Below are 23,544 nucleotides of genomic sequence, written 5' to 3'. Positions count from 1 at the left end.
AACATGTAAGATTAGTTTCCTAGAAATGACAACTTCTTGCAATCACAGCAGCAATGATTCTAAATCTGCTTTATGTGGTGTTAGCCAGAAGGAAGACCATGCATCCTCAGGTCTGAGAATTAGTGGTTTCATTAAGTGTCTCCTTTTTCCCCTAGATTATCCCTTTTCCATGTATTTGACAAACTTCTTTTGGTTGAGTGCAGTTTCTGCTTCTGGGCTAGGACTCGCTAATGACTTTAAATTTGCGTTTCATAAAAAATTTATTTTGAAGGGACCTCAGAAATCATTTCCTTGAGCTCACTTCTCTGATGATAGAAAAGGAAACTAGCCCTGAGAGGTTAGGTACCTTATTTAGGGGGTCGTAGCTGGGATTAGAAGCCAGAAGTTGGCTCCTAAGCCGCACACTATCTATCTGACTGAGCTAAGGCAGGTGAGATCTTGGATGTGAAGTCTGCTGGCATCGTAATTGAACCAGATCAGATAGCTGCAGTGGGCAATGGCTGAGTTCCATGCAGTGCATTTGTAAAGGGCACTTTGACCTAAAAATGCTTTAGCTCCTGCATTTGCGGTTATGAAAATATTTGCAACCAAAATGACCCATAATTTATAAAGTGCTAGCGTACTGGCAAATCCTAGTCTCTGTGTATTGGGAACTAGACAGCCCCTGACAACCCCAGGAACTCCCTCCACCCCTTATCCTTTCAAATGTACTGCATGGCTGCATGGTACTGTATAGTTAGGGTTAAATCATGGAAGCAGAACCAGGATGAGTTATGCCATAAGGGATTTTTTACAGGAATTAGACCTTGCACCATTGCAGGGGGAGCTGGGAGAGTGAAGGCTTGAAAGGATGAGTTTGCAGCAACCAATCTGAGGAGCGAGGCCATCCTCTCTTGGTGAACTCCGAAGCATAAGCTCAACACGAAGGGGTTTCTATGAGACAGTGTTCTGGCTTGAGCAACCTGATACAACATTCATCACTATAGGTAGAGAGCCTGAAATAGAAATCGCTGTCATGCCTTGAGAGTGATGGTCCTGAAGCTCTGTTCTTGTTTGTCATGAACAATCTGGAATCAGCCCGTTTCACCACAGTCTGAAAACATGGGATAGCTTTAGTGGGATGGAGCACTGGGATGTGGTGCCCTGGAATCAGAACAGCTTTGTTGCCAGGATGATCTGCACCATGTGTCCTGCCTTTTCACACTTACTGTGTGTTTGGGACACATTCCTTATGCTTCCTGAGAAGCTACATGTTTGCTTCTTCATTTGTAAAATGGGGCTGGTAGTAACCACCTCATAATATTCTTGTGGAGTAAGTGTAGTAGTAGATGTTAAATAAAAGTGATTCCTTTGAGGAGCTCCCATTGTGGCTCAGGGGGTTAAGAACTTGACGTAGTATCCATGAGGATGTGGGTTTATCCCTGGCCTCGCTCAGTGGATTAAGCATCTGGCATTGCTGCAGAATGCTGTGTAGGTCACAGATGTGGCTCAGATCTGGTGTTGCTGTGGTGTAGGCTCCAGCTGCCACTCCAATTCCGCCCCAAGCCCGGGAACTTCCATATGCTGCAGGTACAGCTCTAAAAAGGATTTAAAAAAAAAAAGTGATCCTTTTGATTTCTCCAATCCCACCCTTTCCCCCTAGTATATCTGGGTTGTGTTATTTCTCAGAATATCTCTGTGTAGAAATGCCTGAGTGTTGTTTTGATCATGAATATATCATTTACATTCAGCATTCCTGGGACTCTGTTACGTCCCAGATTCTCAGTATCAACAAATTTGGATTTGTGTGGACAGTGAGAGACCACTGTTTGGCACAAGAAACACCTGAGATGAAGCTCATGGCCTTCCCCCCCGCCCCCGCCAGGAGAAAAACACAGCGCTCTTTAAGTAGTTAGTGATCCATTGACTCGGAATGGTTTATAAAAGTGAGTGTGGTGATGTCAGTTCCCCTGAAATCCTTGGGTTTTCCTGGGTTAGAAAAGAGATTCATTGTGGGGTTAGAGGGAGGAGGCAAGTTGGGGCTCATATCAAAGTTAGAGACAGAGAGGAGTTCCTGTCGTGGCTCAGTGGTTAACAAACCCGACTAAAAATCCATGAGGACGCGGGTTTGATCCCTGGCCTCGCTCAGTGCATTAAGGATCTGCTGTTGCTGTGGTTGTGGTGTAGGTCGGCAGCTACAGCTCTGATTCGACCCCTAGCCTGGGAACATCCATATGCCGCGGGCGCAGCCCTAAAAAGACAAAAAGACAAAACAAAAAAGTTAGAGACAGAGAACCGTAAAAAAGAACTTGAAAAGCATCATGTTTTGGAGGCCTGAGGAGATCACAAACCTACATATTTAATAGCCCTTGAGGACCTCTAGTATCATAGATAGACTAAATTATTTGTTTATTGAATTTTAATTTAAGAAAATGTGCTCACAAGTTTCTGAAACATGAAGAAAAGCTTATATTCAAAGTACTCTGTTTAGGAAACTGGAAAACTATATTATCATTTTAGATTTATTTATTTATTTATTTATTTATTTATTTATCTATTTATTTATGCTGTTTAGGGCTGCACCTGTGGCATACGGAAGCTCCCAAGCCCTGGGTCACATCAGAGCTGCAGCTGCTAGCCTACACCACAGCCACAGAAATGCTAGATGTTCAAGCCACTGAGTGAGGCCAGGGATCAAACCTGCATCCTCATAGATACTAGCCGGGTTCCTCACTGCTGAGCCACAACGGGAACTCCTAGAAATGTTTTAATTAATAGGAACTAAAACAAAATAATTTTATTCAGGATAAACTTGTGAAATATTCACACACAGAAGATCTTTTACTGTCAAAATTAGTGTAATTGACATTGTTTTGCATAACAGTATTGAGCCTGTGGTAAAAATTGTATACTTTTTTTTTTTTGGTGACAAAATCTGGGGTTGAACCAGAATAAATATTTTAAAAATAGAATTCAGTATATATGGGGCAAGACAGACTCTGAGCCTAACTCCTGGAATATGGAACATTCTCTTGCAGACTTTCAGAAATGTAGTTAATTTCTTGACTGCTGAAGGACACTGAGAATAGATTCCCTACCTATTTTTCTACAAATTGTTGACAATCATGACAAGTCCAATTTAGTTGCTGATCCAGCTGAACAAGTAATTGACCTGAATGTGCTCAATAGGACGTTGAAATATAAAATCACTTCTTTAAAAGTTGATTGAAAGGTTGATACTTCTTTTTTTCAACCTAAAACAATGACACTTTTCTTTCTAGTTTATCTGTTATTTTAGGCTCTCATGATTTAAAAACTACCAGTGGGTGATAAATACTGCAAAGAATCTGCAGTCAACCCACACTCTTCTATATAATTAATAGGATTGCTCAGACAGCTTATCTGCTTAAATTCTGAAAATCTCTTTATCCTTTATCTGCAGAAACACCAATCGCTTGAAAAGGACAAGGATGAGGCAAACTTGTTTTAAAGCTGTGTTTAGGCATTTCTTTCGCTCTTTTTTTTTGCATCACATTCTATTACTCTAGCTCCCTGGGTTACTTGCTCTCTTCTTCAAATTATTACCTTTTTAGGTATTTTAAACGGCATGTGCATTCACTTGAATATGCACGACTTGTTTGCATTTTCTGGTGAGATAAGCATTTATTAAGGCTTCTTCCAGTCTTTGACTAGATTTCACCAGGCCCAGGGACCAGAGAATTAACTGGTCTGAGAAGTGGGAAGCTTTGGCTCTGGGTTTCACTCTGTGATTTGCTAAGAGTCCTTTGGTTACCAGCCACAGGTAGGATTGGCAGCTTGATGTAAAGGAAACTTCTTGGAAGGATAACAAAGATGCACAGAATCAGTGGATGACTGAAAATCAGGCTTGAACACAGGCAGGTGCCATGTCTTAAGCAGGAACTCCAGCGACAATCTTGCAGCCAAGATAGAATGGTAAGAATGCCACTGTTAGGGCGAAATGGAACATCAAATTCCAGGGAGGTTGGCTTAGATGGATGACAAGCCTATTCTTGTGAGCCACACAGGAAGTCTGAGGATGACAAGCCTATTCTTGGTAGATGTGGGTTGGGATCCCCAGTTATAGTCTATTGGGCTCCACCTGGTTCTTTAAGAAGAAATTCAGGAGGCAGTTTGAGGGAAGAAATTTCATGCTAGGCAGGTAACTTTGTCCACTACTGGGCTACTACCTGGCACCTTTTTTTTTTTTTTTTTCTTTTTAGGGCTGCACCTGCGGCATATGGAACTTCCCAGGCTAGGGGTTGAATCAGAGCTATAGCCACTGGCCTACACCATAGCCACAACAATGTGGGATCCTTAACCCACTGAGTGAGGTCAGGGATCGAACCTGTATCCTCATGGATGCTAGTCAGATTCATTTCCCCTGAGCCATGACGGAACTCCAATCTGGCATCTCTAAAGTTGCTTTCAGCTTTAAAAATGGACAGTGATTCTCTCATGAAAGCCTTGGGAGTTACTATATCCCTGTGATGTTTATTTCTGTGAATGCCTATAAAACCAATGAACAATAACAAATGCAAGAAGACATTTATGAACGCTAGTTGGAAATGTAGTTGTATTAGTTATCTGCTATAAGATGATGTCACTGCAAACTTAGCATCTTCAAACACCACTAATTTCTATATCACAGTTTCTGTGGGACAGGAGTCTCAGAATGGCTTCATTGAGTTCCCTGCGTAAGATCTCATAAGGCTGCAATCAAAGTGTCAGTTAGAGCTGTGGTCTCATCTGAGGTCCCGCCTTTAGAGTGCTTATAGTACTGTTGGGGAAGACAGTATGTACATACAAAAAAAAAAAAAAAATGAGGAAAGAAAATGGCTTTCTGGGGAAAGCACCTGCTTGTAAGCTCTCTCGGATTGTTGGCACGTTCAGTTCCTTGTAGACTGAGGGTTTTGGTTTCTTGCTGGTTGTTGGTGATAGGCCATCCTCAGCTCCAACAACTGCTCACAGTTCCTTTGTTGGGCTCCCCAGACATGGTCATTCGGGTTCCTCGAAGCCAGCAAGGCAGGCACATAATCATGTAGACACACTCACAACCTCCCCTACCCCCAGCCCCCATCACCTTTACTGTATCCTGTTGGTTAGAAGGAAGTCACAGGTCCTACCCACGGTCAAGGGGAGGGGATACACAAGCGCCTGAATGCCAGGAGATGGGGGTTACGGGGCAACCTTATGAATCTGAATGGCAGAACTCGGTCGGACCATCCCTCCTTTCTTTCTGTGCATCTGTTTTCCCCAGGGAGATACCCCTCCACATGGAGACCTGAAGAGGGACAGAACAAAACGTGGCCTCCAGCTCAGCTATAGGGGAGCAGGAGGGGATGTCAGGAGCTTCATCTCCTAGGAGCTACAGCAACTGTCTGTATGGGTTGTTTCTCTCAATTCTGTATGCAATTCATGTAGTAGCCTCCACTGAATTGTATCTTTGTCTATATCTGGTAACTTCTCTTGATTGCATGGAAATGCTCTTTCTTCACTTTTTTTTTTTTTTGGTATGTACATACCGTCTTCCTCAACAGTACTATAAACACCCTAAAGGCGGGAGCCATTTCTTATATCAAGAGCCATTCACACACCCTCCAAGTAGGTTTATAAATGCAAAGGCAGGAGTTCCTGTTGGGGTGCAATGGAACTGAATGTGACTAGTAATGACAAAGTTGCAAGTTTGATCCCTGGCCTCGCTCAGTGAGGATCTGGCGTTGCTGTGAGCGGTGGTACAGGTCACAGACACGGCTTGGATTGCACGTTGCTGCGGCTGTGGTGTAGGCTGGCAGCTGTAGCTCTGATTTGACCCCTAGCCTAGGAACCTCCATATGTCGTGGGTACAACCCTAAATAGCAAATAAATAAATAAATAATAAATGCAAAGGCAGAGGTACTTTGGAGAATCAGTTCATACTGGTTCTCTAGTGGTGTGAAAGAAGGGGGTCCCTTTTGTAATGTCGTAGCTGTACAAGGTTGTGCAAACAAAACACATCTGTTTGAAAGGTGGTGAGCTTATAGATGCACAGATTACCCTTGAAACAATGTGCTTTGTTCCTACTAGAGCTGCTGGGCATGCAGCTGGAAGCAGATAGGTAGTGACTAAAGAGGGCAAAGACATGAGTTAAGTCCTTGCATGCACACACAGCATGACCTTGGACTTGCTGCTTTAATCTCTGGGAGCCTCAGTGACCTCATTGTCCTAGTTTGTAGAAGCCATGCTTTAAAAATGTGTAGCACAGTACCTGGCACATAATAAACATGCAGGGAGTAGATATTGTGATGATCCTTTAAGACCCAGACCAGGAAAGGTACAGGTCAATTCTTAAGGTACAATTTGATGCGTAACAATAGGATCAAGGAGATGCATGCTCAACACATCATAGCTCATTCCTTCTCTTGAAGCTCATGGAGGGTTTGATGTGGTAGTTCCTTGAGTGTGGAGGCAATCAGAATCCTTACTGCTGCTTTCCCAAAATATATTTTAGAAAAGTTTTAATTTGAACAACTTATGATTAAAAATACATTTTATAAATAATTTTTCCATGGACGTGATTGAGGATTGTTGCGAACTTTACAAAGACATACTGCAACCACAACGGATTAAAGCAATTACAAAAAAATATAGCTACAGCCCTTCTATTTAAAAATACAATATTATACATCACAGCGTTTTCTTTGTGCACAGTTGAAGAAAATGCTGTTAGGCCTGTCACAGATTCACAAAAGGGAAGTAAACTTTAACACAGTTATTCTGCATAATAGTAGAGGCACAGCTGAAAGAAATGAATCTTCCTCCCTGGAAGTTATTATACCTTAGTTCAACATTTTACTTTTATTTTGTAAGACTGATAGCTGAATGTAGCTTAATACAAATATATATTTATATGTGTGAGTGTATGTATAAGTATGAAAACAAGTGTCTGTTTTGAAATTACGTAAACTCCCAACATATTTACAGTATTTTCAGAGAATGTGTTCTCTCAATCAGTCTGAGTAACATCTTCTCTCTTAAAGAACTCTTTAGAAAATTAAATGAAGCCACATCTGTCCTTTAGGGGACATCCTCCGTTGAGACTTCCAGTTTTCGCTGTGGGACAAAGAGAGATGCTATGGAGGTTTTATCAGCACCATCAAAATCCACATAGGCTGAGCCGGTCGGCTTCGTTGGTCCGCCTGGGGTACGGAAGAAACTTTCGGCCACTAATTGAGACCCTTTGGGTGTCACAGGAACAGGCTGGTTGGAAAGACAGAAATGGAGACATGTCAAGACCACAGAGACAGAGATGTCCTGGCTGCCTTAGAAAACTGGACCAGGAAGATCATCACCCGGTAGGAGCCTAGCATGACCTGAAATCTGCTAGGTAAGCCTGGATGAATTTCACACTCTCAATTATTTTTGTTAAGGTGAGACAGAAAGCTCATGATAGCTCAATAATACAGCTGCCTGGGGCACTCTTCCTGGGTTTGGAAGGAAGGCAGGCCTTTAATCTCCTCATTCTCCCAAAGAAGAAAAGCAAAAATGAGTCTCCCATGATACTGGTATGTGGGACTTAATAAAACCAAGGGAAAAGATAAATTAAAATGGAAATGCTCTCACCTGCTGTGCCCCCATCACAGCCACTGATTGTCCATTTGTTTGGTTCTGGCCCGGGACTGGAGTGTCAAACTTGGTGGCCCTTCCTTGCTGAGCGCCTGCATTTTCTGGTGCGACACTAACAGCCTCTATTCTTGGAGACACGGGAACAGTGCCGGGCCCAGGACTGGCGGACACCGGCACACTGGGGGAGATGAGCCCCAGGTGCTGCAGGGTGAAGTTTACAATGGCTGAGCTCGGGTTCTGGACGGGAACAGGGTGGCTCGAAGTGAGAACCGGGCTGTTCCCCACGGGGACGGCCGCCACGGAAGTTGGTGAGACCATTAGCTTCAAAGGTGTTACATGAAAAGAGGGAAAATTAACAGCAGTGAGTTCGGAGGATGTCACTGGAATAACACCTGGAAAGAAAAGGGGGGGTGGAGAATATCTTAAAAGCACAGGCCTTTGTCCGAGAAGCGTCCAAGCGCTTAAGTGAACTTGAGAATGACCCACGTTTGAACAGTGTTTTACGTACACTCACCTGCGATTGGGGAGCTGTAGATCCTGTGGTTTGGGGAAAGTGTACCTGAGTTTTCTTTACTAGACAAAATGGATTCTGCCCCCAGGGTTGAGCACTGGGTGAGAGGGATTAGGTATCCTGATGGGAACAAGGTCTAGAAAACAAGGAGGAAGGGTTTATTTTACACACACAAGCAGGAAGAAAAGTGGCCGGGTGCCTCTTCCAGGACTAATATCCCTGGGTGGTGGTTTGTCTCATCAGACCAAAGCCTCCAAGGGTGTGGACCGCGGGCAGGCCAGGTATAGGGCTCTGTGAAGACAATATCCCTCCCTCCCATTCCAACACTCCTCTTGAATAATACAAACCGTGTGTTTCTTAAATACCACGGAGCCTAAGATCTGTGATCCTGAAGTGTCCTAAAGCTAGCACTGAGCCTGCTTAAGGCAGATTCACCCAGCACACCCCCGTGACACCGACATCCTACGTCCTGCTACCATACCTCTTGGTACGATGTGGTGCTGTCAGAACAAGTCTAACGCAGCTCGACCTAGAAATGGCACTGCTGTGTTATTATCTGATTGCCCTTGAATTACGTAGGGTGGTGTCTCCCAAAGAGTATTCTAGGGACCCAGGTTCTCTGGGATGCAAGCAGGCACTAGCTGACTCATAGTCAAGTATGTTTTGGAAATGCTGAATTAAACAAAGGAAGATGGTGTCTTTATTACAGAGTTTCTGTGGGACTTTTCTGATGGCATACATTGTAAATCTCCAAGGGCACATTCAGCTTGTAACATTTCCCAGGCTATTCAGCAACTAATCTTTGGTAGCATCGGGATTCAAGGAAAAGAGGTTAGGAAATGTTGATTCAGAGAAAAGGAATGCCAAACCATAGGCCAAAAATACAGCCTTCTGGCTGTTTTTGTAAATAAAATTGTATTTGAACATAGCCTTGCCCATTCATTTATTTATGTAATATCTATGGATGCATTCCTATTTTTCCTATTTTTTCGGCCCATTTGAATAGGTGCAAGAGAGACCACCTGGCCCACAAAGCCAAAAACATTTACTATCTTGTCCTTTACAAAAAAAAAAAAAAAGTTTGATTTTTGATTCAAAACAAAGGAATTACAGAACTGTAGATTTTCCCCCTAGTACTTTATGTTCTAATGATATCAGGCAAACCCTCTTACCATATACAAATGAAAAGGCAAGGCAGCAGGATTCAAAACTTACAAATAAAAAAAGGGAACTGATTAATTCATAGCAGACACCCAACTGTCATGCAGCCAAAGCTTTAGGCAATAAAGTTATATTCAACAGAAATGCGCAGCAAGTTGGGTTGTGTGTGTCCCCACTATGCCTGCTGTACTTTTGCAAACAGAAGAGAACCTACATGGGTGGCTGAGCCGCCTGTAAAGTCTGCTCAGCCTTACCGTGAGCAGGACTGGGAAAAGCCAAAAGCAGCTCTTGTAAACCAGGGGCCCTTCTTTTATCTCCATCCAGATCTTTCTTCTCTCCATTGTCAAAACAGCAGTCTGTGCTTTGATCTAGCTATTAATAGGAACCGTCTTTTTCCTTAGGAACCAGTGAAATCAGAATCCACAAAGCTAAAGGGTATCACAAATGTTCAGTGTTGTTTTTTAGATGTTTGCTTTTATTCAATATCTTTTCTAGTGGGTTCCTTGAAGCCTGTGGGAATACAGAATTTTTAAGGGGCAGCTTTAGGTGTTTTACAAATAGCTGCTCTTTGCTCGTGGCCTGAGTTTTCCTGGTTGCTGATTTAACTCTTTTCAAATCTCTAGCAAAATCTGTAATACTGTCATAATAATTATTTCTCCATTTTCTACAAACAGCATTCATCACAAAATTTCTCCACCTATAATACTAATTCCTTAAAAAAACAAAACAAAACAAAAACTTGGATTAAATTAGCAAGATGGCAGAATGGGTCAGAGTTTAACTTGAGCATCTTTTTATCCAGCCTATGCTAGCACTTCTGTCCTCTCTTCCTGTGACACCATCCTGTTTTATTTTCACCATATTTCTTATCATCCACCCCTGAGAGGTGTGTGTTTATTTGTATACTGTTCTCTCTCCACCCCCAGCCGTGTAGGTTCTCAGTAAATGTTTGCTGAATGAATTGACACATGAGTTCCTCACTTTCTCTGTTCTGCTCTTTTAGTTCAGGCTAAAAAGAAATAGTTAAAAGGAAGTCAGAGATGAAAAAAGAAGCAGGGGATGGGAAGAATCTATCCCGTGAAAACCCTAATGCTGAATAACTTAAGTGAGCAACAGGAGGCCATTATTAAATCATACCCATTGGCCCAAAGAGATTATGGACCTCCCAGAAAATCGAATCAGGCCAAAACCTTGTGATTTTCCTCCTAGCATGGATATTAAATGCAAAATGATACTCTGCTAAGATAATAGATGTTTTGAATGGTTACCATGAGGCCATCCTCAGGGAAGATTTGACAAACTCTAAAGCCTCCTTAATAACCACAGTTACAGATAATACCCTTCAGATTATATGGTGCCTTAAAAGGATCACAAATCTCTTTCTATATAACATCATGTAATAAATTCACTTAACTGCACAAAAACTGTAATATGGCCCTGGGGCGAGGGCTCAAAAGCAACCATTCCCAAAAGCAGGTGCTGGGTTTGGTTTTATCCAGAGTGGTATGCTTTACACACAGAAGATGATAGGAAAAACTGGCAGAACAAATTTTTGTTTGTTTGTTTTCTTTTTAGGGCTGCACCTGCAGTATATGGAAGTTCCCAGGCTAGGGGTTGAATAGGAGCTACAGCTGCCAGCCTATACCACGGCCACAGCAACACAGGATCCAAGCCATGTCTGCGACCTGCACCACAGCTCACGGCAATGCCGGATCCTTAACTCACTGAGCGAGGCCAGGGTTTGAACCCGAATCCTCATAGATCCTAGTCAGGTTTGTTAACTGCTGAGCCACGAAGGGAACTCCAGAACAAATTCTTTATAGATGTGGAAAAGCAAGATGTAGAGAGACGAAATAACTTGAGTTTCACAGTAGAGACAAAGGGAGAGATTTAACTTCTGCTTCCACACTTGGTGGTGTTTGTTGATTTGGTGACGATACCTTTCACATATAATTGTCCTAAGGGAGGAAAATGAGATAATGTATGTACAAGTGCCTCATACTTCTGCTGTCTGGTATGTGGGAAGCCATCCAATAAATGTAAATTCCTTCCTGAGTTAAACTCCATCGAGGAAAAAAATTGTCTAGGACATTGAAAATCTCTAGGAAACCCATGTGTCGGATACACCTAAAATTTGCCAAGCTAAGTTTGATTTTTCTATTTACACACAATAGAAATTTTGACTTAAATTTTAAGGTAGAAAGTAAAAACAGGGGAGGGGGGTCAGTTTCTTCTCTAGGCACCAGATGCCAGTTACATGACATCAAACAAACATCAAGGAAATGAGTCAGAGAGCAGGAGTTAAGGGTACCCTGTGCACCCAATCCATTCATTTGGGGTTACGTCTGCTTGTCAATTATTTAAGACTTTCATGACAGGTGTTTGCATTCCAGCGTGTGACAGAGAAATGGACTTAAGGACAACCACCCACGGTGCTTTAAAAAGAGCAAATAATCCCTTCCTCCAAAGGTTAAAACTGTCCCTGCCGTCATCCCAGTCTGGGGATTAGCCGTCAGAGGCCTTGTTTGGATTACGGGATGCTGAGCAACAGCCAGCTCCCTGTTTCTGAGGGACTGCTCTCCTCTCTGGGAAATTTCACCAGCCAGCAGATCCTCTCATCAACTGGGGAGTTCCCAATGCTTCGCATGGGGCAAGGCTGTACTTACTGCGGAGACATTTTCAAGTCCTTTCAGGTCTTCTTTAAATTTCTTTTTGGAACCACCGTCCTCGAGCAGGCTTGCTCTCTTTGAGCCCCTTTCTCCAGCAGGCTCCCTATCTCGGTTCTTTGGCCCTTGTCTCTCCGGCCTGGTAGAGGCACTGCACTTGGTCGCATCACTGGCTGCGTTCTCAGTGGTGGCATCGGTGGAGTCTTTTGATCCTGTAGCTTTAGAAGAGGGGGTGGGGCAGACCGAGGGTCTTGGGCCTTGGGGCGATGTCACGCTTTGGGCTTGGGCAGGCTGCAAGTAGATGGCATAGGATGGGCCCGAAGGGGCCTGAGGTAGGATCACGGGCAGTGCCGATGACAATGGGCTGGGGATGAGGGGGAGCACCCCCAGAGGCTGGATGAGGGACGGCGCCGTCATCTCCAGCTCAGCATTTGCTGGAGTGTCCAGAGAGGCCACGGGCTTGCAGTGCCCAGATCTTGCCAGTTGGACTTTCACTTTTTTTCTGGGTTCACTAAAAGATAAGATTTAAAATGTGACACAATGGAAACACATTTTCTCTAAAATGTTCTACCACTTTAGACTGCCCCAGACTGATGCTGTGCATTTATGGAACGAGCATATAGTTTCTGTAATGATTCTGTATGAGTTAGAGAAAAGATTATTGCACTAGTTTCCAAGGCCCATTCTTACATAAAATAACTAGTCCTGATGATGCAACGTAAAGTACCGTATCCTGTTACTCAAGAGCGTTGCCGGCCTACCTTGATTGCTCTTCTAACTGCATTTTGCAAATAGCTGCGAGCTGGGCCATTTTACTCGGGAAAGGCGCAGAATTCTGAGAACTCTCAGCTGGTAAAATAAAAAGGAGGTGGGGGGGGGAGTTGGTCAAAGCAAGAGAATAAATGTTCACGCAGATGTTAACATCACTAAAGTCAGAGCAACAGAAAATAGGTGCTACCCACAACATCACACAGCAATTAAAATGATAAACCCTACAAGTCACTTTTTTATCCCTTAATTCATGTATAAGTTAGGCTTCAAGCGGGTTTGGGAATATGGAAATTGAAACAATTCTCCAGCAAGTTCCTTAGGGATCAAGTAAGCTAAAAAGTCAGATAAAAAGGCATTCTTCCAAGCAGAGCCCTGACATGATGGAAAACATACCTTTGTTGGTTTTGATAGGGCTACTGGGAGCGGAATTTATCTTTCTCCGATCACTTTCTATGCTCTTTACCAGTTTGATGAGAGATGGGTGTCGAGTGAAGTTTGGTTTCCCATGTGTGGAAAAGAGGTTTTTGGCACAGTTCTCTTTTGAAGGCCGCCTCACTTCCAAATCAGAGGGAGTAAAGGGAAGGACTGGGCTGAGACCTGACATCGAAAAGGACAGTGTGTGAAGACACAGGTGGATTGGCTTCCTTCTGGGGGATGAAGTCAGAGTACCGTTCTCAAATGATTTTAGGAATTAAAGTAGCAACAGTTAGAGAGCACCTACTGTGTGCCAGATACTGTTTGACGGGCTTTACCTACAAAACCTTGTTTATTATTAAATGAGTTTCCTTTAATAATGAAATTATTTCACACTTTAACATCTCTGAATCCCACCGTACCTTATAACCTGCAGTGTGCTAAAGCATGATTGCAGTGGCTTTTCTTTCTTATCGATATATAAAATACCGTGCATCTCAGAATGAGTGGAATCTTAATTTGATGAAATATGGTGACCCTCACTGCTGTGGACTGAATGTTTGTGCTTCTACCACCCCCTACCCCCTCCCCAAATTCATATGTTGAAACCTAATGCCCAATATGATGGCATTGGGAGGTGGGGCCTTTGGGAGATGCTTAGGTCAGGAGGGCAGAGCCCACTTGAATAGGGTTAGTGCTTTTATAAAAGAGACCCCACAGAGCTCCCTAGTCCCCTTCCACCATGTGAGGTTATGCTGAAAAGACGGCTGTCTAGAAATAGAAAGCAGGGCCTCACCAGATCTTGAATCTGTCAGCTCCTTCATCTTGGAATTCCCAGCTTCCAGAACAGTGAGAAGTAAATTTCTGTGGTTTACAAGCCACCCAGTCAGTGGTACTCTGCTTTGGCAGCCTGAACGGACTAATATACTCTCCACAACTTAGGTAGGGACTTCTTAGGAGATGCCTCTCCCCTTTCAGAGACATTTTAGACATTAACCAACTGACTCACAGTCTCTCAACTTGTAGAATGTGGGCCTGGGTTATGACCCCAGTTAGCCTGGCCTAGAGCCTGTCCTCCGAATCTGTGCACCAAAGGACCTCTCTGTGAGGTTATATCCCATATCACAATAACCTCACAAAGGCATTCCCGTTCTTTTCATTTGTGGGTGAGGAACCTGAGCTTTGGAGACGTAATCTGCCTAAGGCCGCACAGCTGATAAGTGGCAGAGCTGGGATTGGAACCTAGGTCTTCCTCTGCCTCCATGGCCTATGTGTGTTTCTGTGACTTTCCAACACTTCTGGGTAGGGATCTTGGTGAAATACAAAGCGTCCGAATCCCAGCGTTGGGTTAGAGACTAGAACATGGATACTAGAATGAATTCATTTCATATTTTCCACATGCACAGACTTCAGTTTTGGTCACTGACAAACATAATAATGACAGCAGTATTATCTCATATTTTGTGACGCTTTCAACTTTCTCCAATCCTTTCATACAGATTCTACCTACTGTACTGTACAGGGTATGCGGTGGTTATGGACCTTGGGTTGCTGAGGAAGCCAGACGCCAAACTTTTCAGAGTGGCACTCATCTTTAATTGTCTTTTCAGTCACTTCTATATATGTTCTTTCCAGGTGGGAGTGCAGGTAGGAAGGGAAAGGGAAAATATCTGCAAATGTGCATTAATTCAAAATAATGAAACAATGAGTGAAAGAAAACAAATACATACCACTGGGATTTGGACTAATTTCTGGGCCTGTCCATTTAAAAGCTGGTTTTCGGCCTCTTTCTTCTGTAACATGAACTTTCTTGATAAGATCCAGGCTACTCAGAACATTAGCTATATCATACAACCTCCTAATTTTTGCTGGGGGGAAAAAAAGTATATATGTCACTTAAATAGAATAATGAAAGATTAAAGGACTTCTCTTCATAAGGATTTCATGTATATTCAAAGAGCTATTCTAACCATCAATGTTAGAGAAAAATATGACCTTTTAAAGTTCTCCTAATGAAACTGCTTTAATTAAAACAAAAAAGTTTTAAATATTGAAAAGATGCAGTTACTGCTGATGCTGAATTTTGAAATTAAAAAAGCACATGTTGAAAAAGGAACAATGACTCAATGAGATCACCCTAATGGGAACCACGTTATAGATTTCCTAATAATAAGTTACCATTATTGGGCATCTCCTAAGGAGGATTCAAGAGAAGTTTATGAACAAATAGAAATAATGCATCAATGCTAAGTGTATTGCTTTCCTGCTTGTGATGGTTCAAAAAATAAGATTTATTTAATATCATAAGCATGGAAAATTCTATAGCCCATCAAAGTGTATAAGTTTGTAGACTGTCCATATGTAATAGGCAAAGCATAGTTAATTCTATAAATCTTACATGTTTTAAAAGTTGTGTTACAAAAAGTCTGCCTTTACTTCAGCTTGACAGTATAAAGTTACAAACTGAGCCTCTCCTTCGCAGCCATGCTAGAAGGTTCTGAATTCCCTAGGGATTCAGCAAATTATACATCTGCAGTTCTGGAATAGTTTCCAGGGCTGTGACTAACCAATGAAATGGGGAGCTGAAAAGTGTCTGGTGACTCAGAGGAAGCAGGCAGCCCATTGATAGGATCGGGATGTGTTTTCTGAAATGACAGCTCTCCCAAGCCAATTGCCAGTGTTATTGCTTTAATCTCTAGTCGTCTGGTCTTTATAGAGATACTATCACCCTGGGGATGGCTGAGTTTACTTGCATGGGACAGCTTCACAGGGCTGGGAGGGGGTCTGTGTGAGAGCTCCCAGGTACCCTTCAGCCTGTGCTGTGGCTCAACAGTCAGCCAGTCCCCCGAGTGACTCAAGTCCAGGCCAGCCTCTGCCCTACCTGGAGGTTTGCTAATGCCCCCAGGAGAGATGGGCCCCTTCCCATCTGCTGAGCACTCCTTTCCACACCCTCTCTCTACGCTTCTTTGTGGGGGTTCCTGCAAAGAAGGTAAGAGCAGAGCTGTGTTAGGAACCTAATTTATGATCTCTTTCCAACTTAGAACTGATGTTCTGGCTGAAGCCACTCTTTCAAAATGGCGAGCCATGGAGTTCCCGTCGTGGCGCAGAAGAAACGAATCCAACTAGGAACCATGAGGCTGCAGGTTCAATCCCTGGCCTCGCTCAGTGGGTTAAGGATCTGGCTTTGCTGTGAGCTGTGGTATATGCTGCAGGTGCGGCACAGATCCTGCCTTGCTGTGGCCGTGGCACAGGCTGGCAACTGTAGCTCTGATTTGATCCCTAGCCTGGGAATCTCCATATGCTGCAGGTGCAGCCCTAAAAAGCAAAATAAATCAATAAAATATACATTGAAAAAAGTAAAAATTAAAAAAAAAGAAAAACCCAAAAAACAAAATGGTGAGCCAACTGTGCTGCAGATCACTTCTGGGGACCATGTGAGAAGTTATTTACATCCTGGAATATGAGAGTCAGTGGAAAGAGCAGAGACATGGGTTCTAGTCCCACTTTACAATTTACTACTCACTCAAGACTTCAGAGACTACAGATGCTACAGCCGTAAAATGAGGACAATGTTACAGTGTCAAATGAGGTAACATTTAAGAACTGTATAAGCCAAAGTGTCAGATAAGAGTCGTTATATACCTATCTCTGCATCCTAAAGTCTGCTAAAGCTGTATCATCATGGCTTCTGGGGAGAAGTGAAGATACAAAAGCATAACCAGAAGTGACCTGTGTATATAGCAAATGTATTTGGAAACTAGCTAATAACCGAGATTTCATCATTTAAGGGTAGGTCCAAAAGTCCACGGCAGTCGTGCCACTTACTTTTAAACTTGCTTTTATCCAAATCTTCCACGTGGTCCTCACCAATTAAAATCTTGGCAGCAATTTCCAGGCTTACTATCTGAGGTGTTGATACCAAAAACAGCATCACAAATTTCTGGCTCATTACTCTTAAAGACTTGTCTTTGCGGCTGTTTACAGAGGCTTTGGAGAAGGATAAGGATCAGAGAATTAAAATTCATGAAGGGACAAGTGATTTCTAAAGTAACAAGGCTAAAAATATCACAACCTGATCACATAGTTGACATGTAGCATTTTCACGTTAAAAACAGCAGCTCCAAGCAGGGTTCCTGAAGGAAACTTTTCTTTAGATGTAGGAGAGGCACCCAGCCCCTGAGCTTTTCTTTTCTTTTTAAATTTATTTATTTATTTAGTTAGTTTTTTAGGGCCGCACCTGCGGCATATGGAAGTTCTCAGGCTAGGGGTCCAATCGGAGTTACAGCTGCTGGCCTCTGCCACAGCCACAGCCACACCAGATCTGAGCCACATCTGCCACCTACACCACAGCTCACGGCAACGCCAGATCCTTAAGCCACTGAGCGAGGCCAGGGACTGAACCCACATCCTCATGGATCTTAGTCAGGATCATTAACTGCTGAGCCACAAAGGGAACTCCCCCTGAGCTTTTCCATACCAGCTCTCACCTGCCCGAAATTCCACTCCAGGGAGTTCGACAAAACACATGTCCGGGTGCCCGTTCTGGCTAGTGTTTGATTTGATGATGGGATCCTCTATACTGCAACTCTTACTAAAGTCAAACTCTTGTTCATACTCTTTCTTTTTGATCATCATAATCTGCTCGGCGTACTTGTTCTCCTCGCCGACGCTTTTCAAAGTCCCAAGGGTTTGGTTGAGATTGTGTCTCCCGTGCCAAGTGTACCTGTTTTTGGCGAGGCGGCTCACCATGTGTAAACTCTCTAGGACGTTGACGATGTCATAAATTCGTCGGCGCTCGACATCTGCAAAGAACCAGCAATTGCACGTTACTAGGATCAGATTTTGTAATGCGCACAGAATTGAATACCTTTTTCTTCTATGGATTACTAGTTGGTAGGTTCTGGATTATATTACTTTATTTAGGTACCCCAAATTTACCACGGACTTCCTTTTAGCTGTAATTAGATTTGAGTCCATAGGCAGAAGATAAAAGGGGGTGGGGGGGGTCAGTAACTTTTGCCAAACACTCAGAAAACTGCACTGGTCCTCAGAATAGTGCTGACTGAGAGGGAGGGCTAGAGCCCAGCTCCTACCCAGAGGCTGATTCTCGTTGCAAGCTGAAGAAATCATTCTACAGCTTGGCTCCTCAGTTCAGAGCAAGTTCAGAGATGTAGCTGTTTATAAAACAAGTCGTAAAACAATGCTGCCTTCCTTTCAAGCTTCAGAGCATTGGAAATGCAGTCTGAGAAAATCTCCATTGTGATTTTCTGCTTCTGTTTTAAGACTTAACTGAGACTGGAAACTGTAGGCCTTTTATGTTTAAATTAATAGGGCTTTACAGATTTCCTTGTGGCCTTATTTGTGTCATTACAAACACTGGCTAGATGAGTGTGGGTCTGAAGGAGTGAGTCTATAAAGTCACTTTAAGAAGTATCCATTTCAGAGTTCCTGTGGTGGCCCAGTGGAAACGAATCTGACCAGGAACCATGAGGATGCGGGTTCGATCCCTGGCCTTGCTCAGTGGGTTAAGGATCCAGCGTTGCTGTGGTGTGGATTGCAGACGAGGCTGGGATCTGGCATTGCTGTGGCTGTGGTATAGGCTGGCAGCTATAGCTCCGATTCGACCCCTAGCCTGGGAACCTCCATGTGCTGCTGGTGCGGCCCTAAAAAGACAAAAAACAAAAGAAAAACATGAGTATGCATTTCGGTGAGCTCTCTGCATACTTACTTAGTTCCTCGGCGACTTCATCAAGACAAATGTCATTATTCACAGCAGGGTTGGGGTAATTGGGATATCGAGCTAAGAACTTATGACACAACAATCCTAAACTTTTTTCTTTGCGGCTAGGTTGGGATTTCTCATATTCGTCTCCAGATAAGTGTTCCTACAAAGGAAGAGGTAAATAATGTCTTATTCGGAAAGATTAGGGGCACCGGTGCTCAATGACTGACGTATACACAATTTCCTTCAATAGTGGCAAAATTGGGGGGGGGGGGAAAGGTGGGGAGCCAGGATAAACTGCTTGACAGGTCGGAAAGGGAAGCAGTTCATAAATAAGCCACAGGTTCAGAATTCCCAGGGCTGTATTTGATGGGGTCCAAAGCGCTCAGGTGCTCTGGTGGGGGGAGAGGATGATGCTTTGTACTTTCGCTGCTTCTGCAACAGCTACAACCCCCCACCCCAACCCCCAGATTCCCAGGTCTCCATCCAGTCCTCTGCAAACCTACATGTAAACAATCTTTGGCTTCACGTAATCCATTTCTGTTGTCGAACAAACCCCTTTTCTGATCCCTGTTGCGGATCTCGGGGCTCACGGCACTGATGAGCATTTTTAGGTTGGCTGTTGGTGTCCACGGTTCTCCCTGGGAGATTTCCTTGGGCTTGGTGGGTGTGGTTAAAGGGCCAAGGTCAGGCTGGATCTCTGCCAACACAATATTTGCTGTAGTAGATTCTTTCAGAGGTGTTTTCATCAGTCCCCTTTTATGTGGCTCGAAAAAGAGATTTTCCTGGTTCAAAACAAGTAAATTATTAAATCCACTGTACAGAAGGATTTAGCAGATAGCTCTTGACTCTAGGAATTGTATAATTAATAGAATGGGGTGCTAAGGAAAAAATGCCTAGTGAGGTTGTAGAGTTGATTAAATTCATAACTGTATTCCAATGATCACTTGTCACTTGGCCATTCTAATAGCTAAATTTCCTATTTTTAATTTTTTCACAAAGCATGGACTTAAAACTTTCATCGTATGTTCTAAGAATTTAAAAAGAAAACTTTAAGATGTATAATTAAAAAAATGTTTTTGAAATAATTTTAGATTTAGAGAAGAGTTGCAAAGTTACAACAAAGAATTTCTATATACCTTGAACTGATCATTTTAAGTGATCCCAAACTCCTTGGAATGATTTTTACTAATGACACTGTAATAAGTAAAGATCTCCATCGCAGAAATCGTGTCCTATTCATCTGTGTGTCCACATGATACAATAGCTGCATGGAGTGGGTACTTAATAAAATACCACTGATGCAGAAGTGTCAGAGAGCCAAGGAAACAAGGGTGAGGGCTAGCAAGTGGTCAAGACTCACTGGCAAAATCCAAAAGCAAGCAAAATCCAGAGTGCCAACAAGCAGGATTTCCGATCAGAAAGTCTGCTCTTTGAATATTTAATCCTTTCACTCTGCAGATGGAGAAAATGGAACCCACAGAAGTAAAATTAGTAACCCAAGACCACAAAGCTAGTTCCTGGAAGGGGCTGAACTGCCACCCAGACAGAAGAAGGTAAATTAACAGCAGCTCACAGTGAAGATTGCTGGAGACTATGTTTCTTCTAATTTTGTCCAAGGGGGACTTCACACATTCTTACCATTTGTATCTATTTCAAAGAAAATGCTTGGGATGGTAGAAAGAATAGATTCAATTAAAAATGCTTTAGGAACAAAGATTAGTGGGACTATTTTTTACGTCTGTGACTCCTTAGGATTCATCAAATGCTTTTCCATGTGTATTTTCACCCAATCCTGTAGTCCAATTTTGCAGAAGAGGACATTCAGGCTAAGAGAGGTTTGCATAGTACTTGAACCTGAATCTCCTCCATCCAACTATGGTGTTCTTACAGGGAAGTCAGTGTAATGGACCCAAGGGGGGACTCTCCTGAGAAGGTGCACATGAAAGGTGCTGATCCAAGTACAGGATTTTTCTCAAGGCTGCTCTCCTTCGCTTCTAACCATCAGAAGCAATTGTCTTATTTGACTAATATCTAAAACTTTTCAGAAATTTGGCCTATTTCTTTCTTTTCTTTTTTCTTTTTAATGTCTTTTTGCCTTTTCTTGGACCGCTCCCATGGCATATAGAGGTTCCCAGGCTAGGGGTCTAATTGGAGCTGTAGCCACTGGCCTACACTAGAGCCACAACAATGCGGGATCCGAGCCGTATCTGCAACCTACACCACAGCTCACGGCAACGCCAGATCCTTAACCCACTGAGCAAGGCCAGGGATCGAACCCGTAACCTCATGGTCCCTAGTCGGATTCGTTAACCACTGTGCCACGACGGGAACTCCTATTTCATTTTTTTTTTTTAACCTATCAGTATTTGGACATCAGTTAACACATCCTCTGACACACTGACAGTGGCCCTCAGAGTTAAAGGAAACTGTTGATTTGGTAGAATATTATCTTAAAAAGAAATCCAATCTCAAATCATATCAAGTGCTCCTTCTGAATGTCCGTTTTCAAGAAGGCTCAGAAATATCATAAAGCAGCTAACAAATTTTTATTATTCTCAAAAATACTTTTCTCTCTGCTTATCTCTTTGAAACTTCCACCAAACCATTAAAAGCTAGAAAGATTAACTCTGGGTACATTTTCCTCTCTTCGAAACTTAATTTCCCCTTTCTTTCTGGGTTTTTACAGGGGCTAACCAAAAAAGGATGTGGCATTAATAAAATATTGGATACTGAAAAGTTATGGAGTTAAATTAGGATGATATTACATTTAAAACTGCATGGATGAATATTGAAGCTAAAAAGTTACCTTTTCGTTCTCCATTCTGTAAATTTCTCGTACATTTAGTTTCTTTAAAAATGAAAAATCTGCAGTTCTTCCTAAAATCCTGGTGGTTCAAGTAGTCCAGGTAGTCCAATTAAAAAGTTTAATATCCTTAAAGAAGAAGGAAATAGAAAAAGTTAGAGAAAAATGAAAGCAGGAGATCCGTTGAAAATACCTTCATGGACACCGCAGGCTTCTGAAACAAAGGCTGAAGAAAACTGACAGCCTACATTTACATCTTATTCCCGACCACAGATAGCCCCCACGGGGCAGAGATCGCCATCAAATGCTTGTAAATTCCTTCAGCAAACCGATCCGCTGTCATGAGACTTCACGCAACCCACAGAATTTTTAGTGACAGCCCTCTTCCACCTTTAGAGAAGGCAAAACCATTCTCTAGACCCCACTGAGTGGACTGTAGCACGCACAAGCACCCACCTGTTCACAGATCAGAGCTCAGGACTCTGCGCACGAGCCCAGGTTCCAGCTAAACAGATAGGACCCCAAGTATCTGGATAAAAGACTGCATCTAGCTACCGGAATTTCTCCCTTGACACGCACGTGCATAGGCTCAGCAGTAAAGTCTTGGGAAATAGCTTGATAGGTAACTTCCAAATTCAGTCCTTAAGCTCCAAACGTACTCTGGACATTTAAAGAGTGCCTTATGATCAACTGCTTTTTTTTTTTTTTTTTTTAAGACTTTAAAGATGCGGCTTCCTTAAAGCGCTGTACACTCGCTATTCAGGTGGCCAGTTCCGGCCACAGTGTTGGAGCCCACCATGGAAGGCTGCACTTGCTCAGTAAGGCAACCAGGTACAGTCTCCCTGCCGCCACCGGCTCCGCTCCCCGCGCACTTCCCCTTGCGCCTGGCCAACTGCCCCTCCCCCGCCGGGCCCAGTCCGCGCGCCGCCAGCGAGGCAGTTCCCGGACCGCATCTTCGCGGTTTCTAGGGCAACGATTCTCGGCCAATGAGAGTGCCAGCTGCGGGCCTGCGATTGGTTGGCGGCCCCAGGGGCGGGTCTGGACCTTCCGCCTTCGATTTAAAAATTTGGCGCGGAAAGCCTTACTGTGGCCGGTGCCGCCCCTTAGCAGCGCGGGGCTTGAGCGCGGGCAAACCCGCGCCCGGAACCACGGCATCCCCGCCCCTCCCCCTCGCTCGCCCCCTCCCCTCTGCGCGGGAGCTCAGCTCCTCCCTCCACGGCCCCCGGCGGAGCGAGAGGCGGGAAACGGCCGCCGCTGCCGCTGTCCTCCCAAGCCCTCTCCCGATGCCAGGCTGGCCGGGCGCAGCGTCTCTCTGCGCCCCGCTGACCTGTCAGTTTACCTCACAGTTGGAGCCGACGGGGGCTGAGCGGGGCTCCTCGGCACCCCTTCCCCGCTCAGGCCCGGGAGCCCGCGTGTCGGGCAGTCAGTCTGTCCTTATGCCGTGTCGAGGTGGGTGCCGGAGGGAAAACGCCGGGACCAGGACTGGCGGGCCGGCGGGCGGGCAGAGGGAACGTGACCGTCCAAGAGCAGTCAAGCCCCCCGATTTGAAATTAACCCGCTCCCGGCGCGAGCTGATCCCGCGGGCGGGGAGAGCCGCTCCCCTCCCCCACGCCCGCTCTTCCCGGCCCCGGACCTCGCGCGCCAATCCGAGCCTCCAGACAGGAGCCGGTGGCGAATCAGTTTGCAGGCACCGCCCTCCGGTCCCGCCCCCAAGGCAGAGTTGGGGGAAAAGTTCAGAAACTTTTTTTTTTTTTTGGCAAACACCCCCTGCCCTTGCTCAAAGTTGGGGAATAAAGTTTAGTCTGCCCGGGGCATGCCGGTTGAGACGCGGACTCTGTGTGATCCCCAGTTTGGGTCTGTCCCAGTCTATACCCAGCCCCACATCCGCTCA

The 23,544-nt window shown here is 44.1% G+C and overlaps 1 protein-coding gene across 2 annotated transcripts; it reads right to left on the bottom strand.

Moving 5' to 3' along the window:
* Window positions 1–6,479: 6,479 nt before the first annotated feature.
* On the bottom strand, window positions 6,480–23,254 carry E2F8 (E2F transcription factor 8). Of its 2 annotated transcripts, none has more exons than XM_047776142.1 (13): window positions 22,993–23,254; window positions 21,657–21,782; window positions 19,354–19,632; window positions 18,854–19,010; window positions 17,613–17,927; window positions 16,951–17,112; window positions 14,856–14,993; window positions 13,105–13,308; window positions 12,702–12,789; window positions 11,941–12,451; window positions 8,117–8,249; window positions 7,600–7,994; window positions 6,480–7,236 (listed from the first exon to the last, which is right to left on the bottom strand). In XM_047776142.1, the coding sequence occupies exons 2-13, from the start codon at window positions 21,669–21,671 to the stop codon at window positions 7,054–7,056; spliced, it is 2,580 nt and encodes an 859-aa protein (XP_047632098.1). In that variant the 5' UTR covers window positions 21,672–21,782; window positions 22,993–23,254; the 3' UTR covers window positions 6,480–7,053. The 2 variants fall into 2 exon arrangements, with proteins under 2 accessions (XP_047632098.1, XP_047632099.1); XM_047776143.1 differs by lacking the exon at window positions 22,993–23,254 and adding an exon at window positions 22,110–22,511.
* Between the last annotated feature and the right edge of the window lie 290 nt (window positions 23,255–23,544).

Source organism: Phacochoerus africanus, chromosome 4 (assembly GCF_016906955.1).
Source record: "Phacochoerus africanus isolate WHEZ1 chromosome 4, ROS_Pafr_v1, whole genome shotgun sequence".
Classification (NCBI taxonomy): Eukaryota; Metazoa; Chordata; class Mammalia; order Artiodactyla; family Suidae; genus Phacochoerus; species Phacochoerus africanus.
Note: the sequence above shows the minus strand (reverse complement) of the source record. Positions and strands in the feature narration are given on the sequence as shown.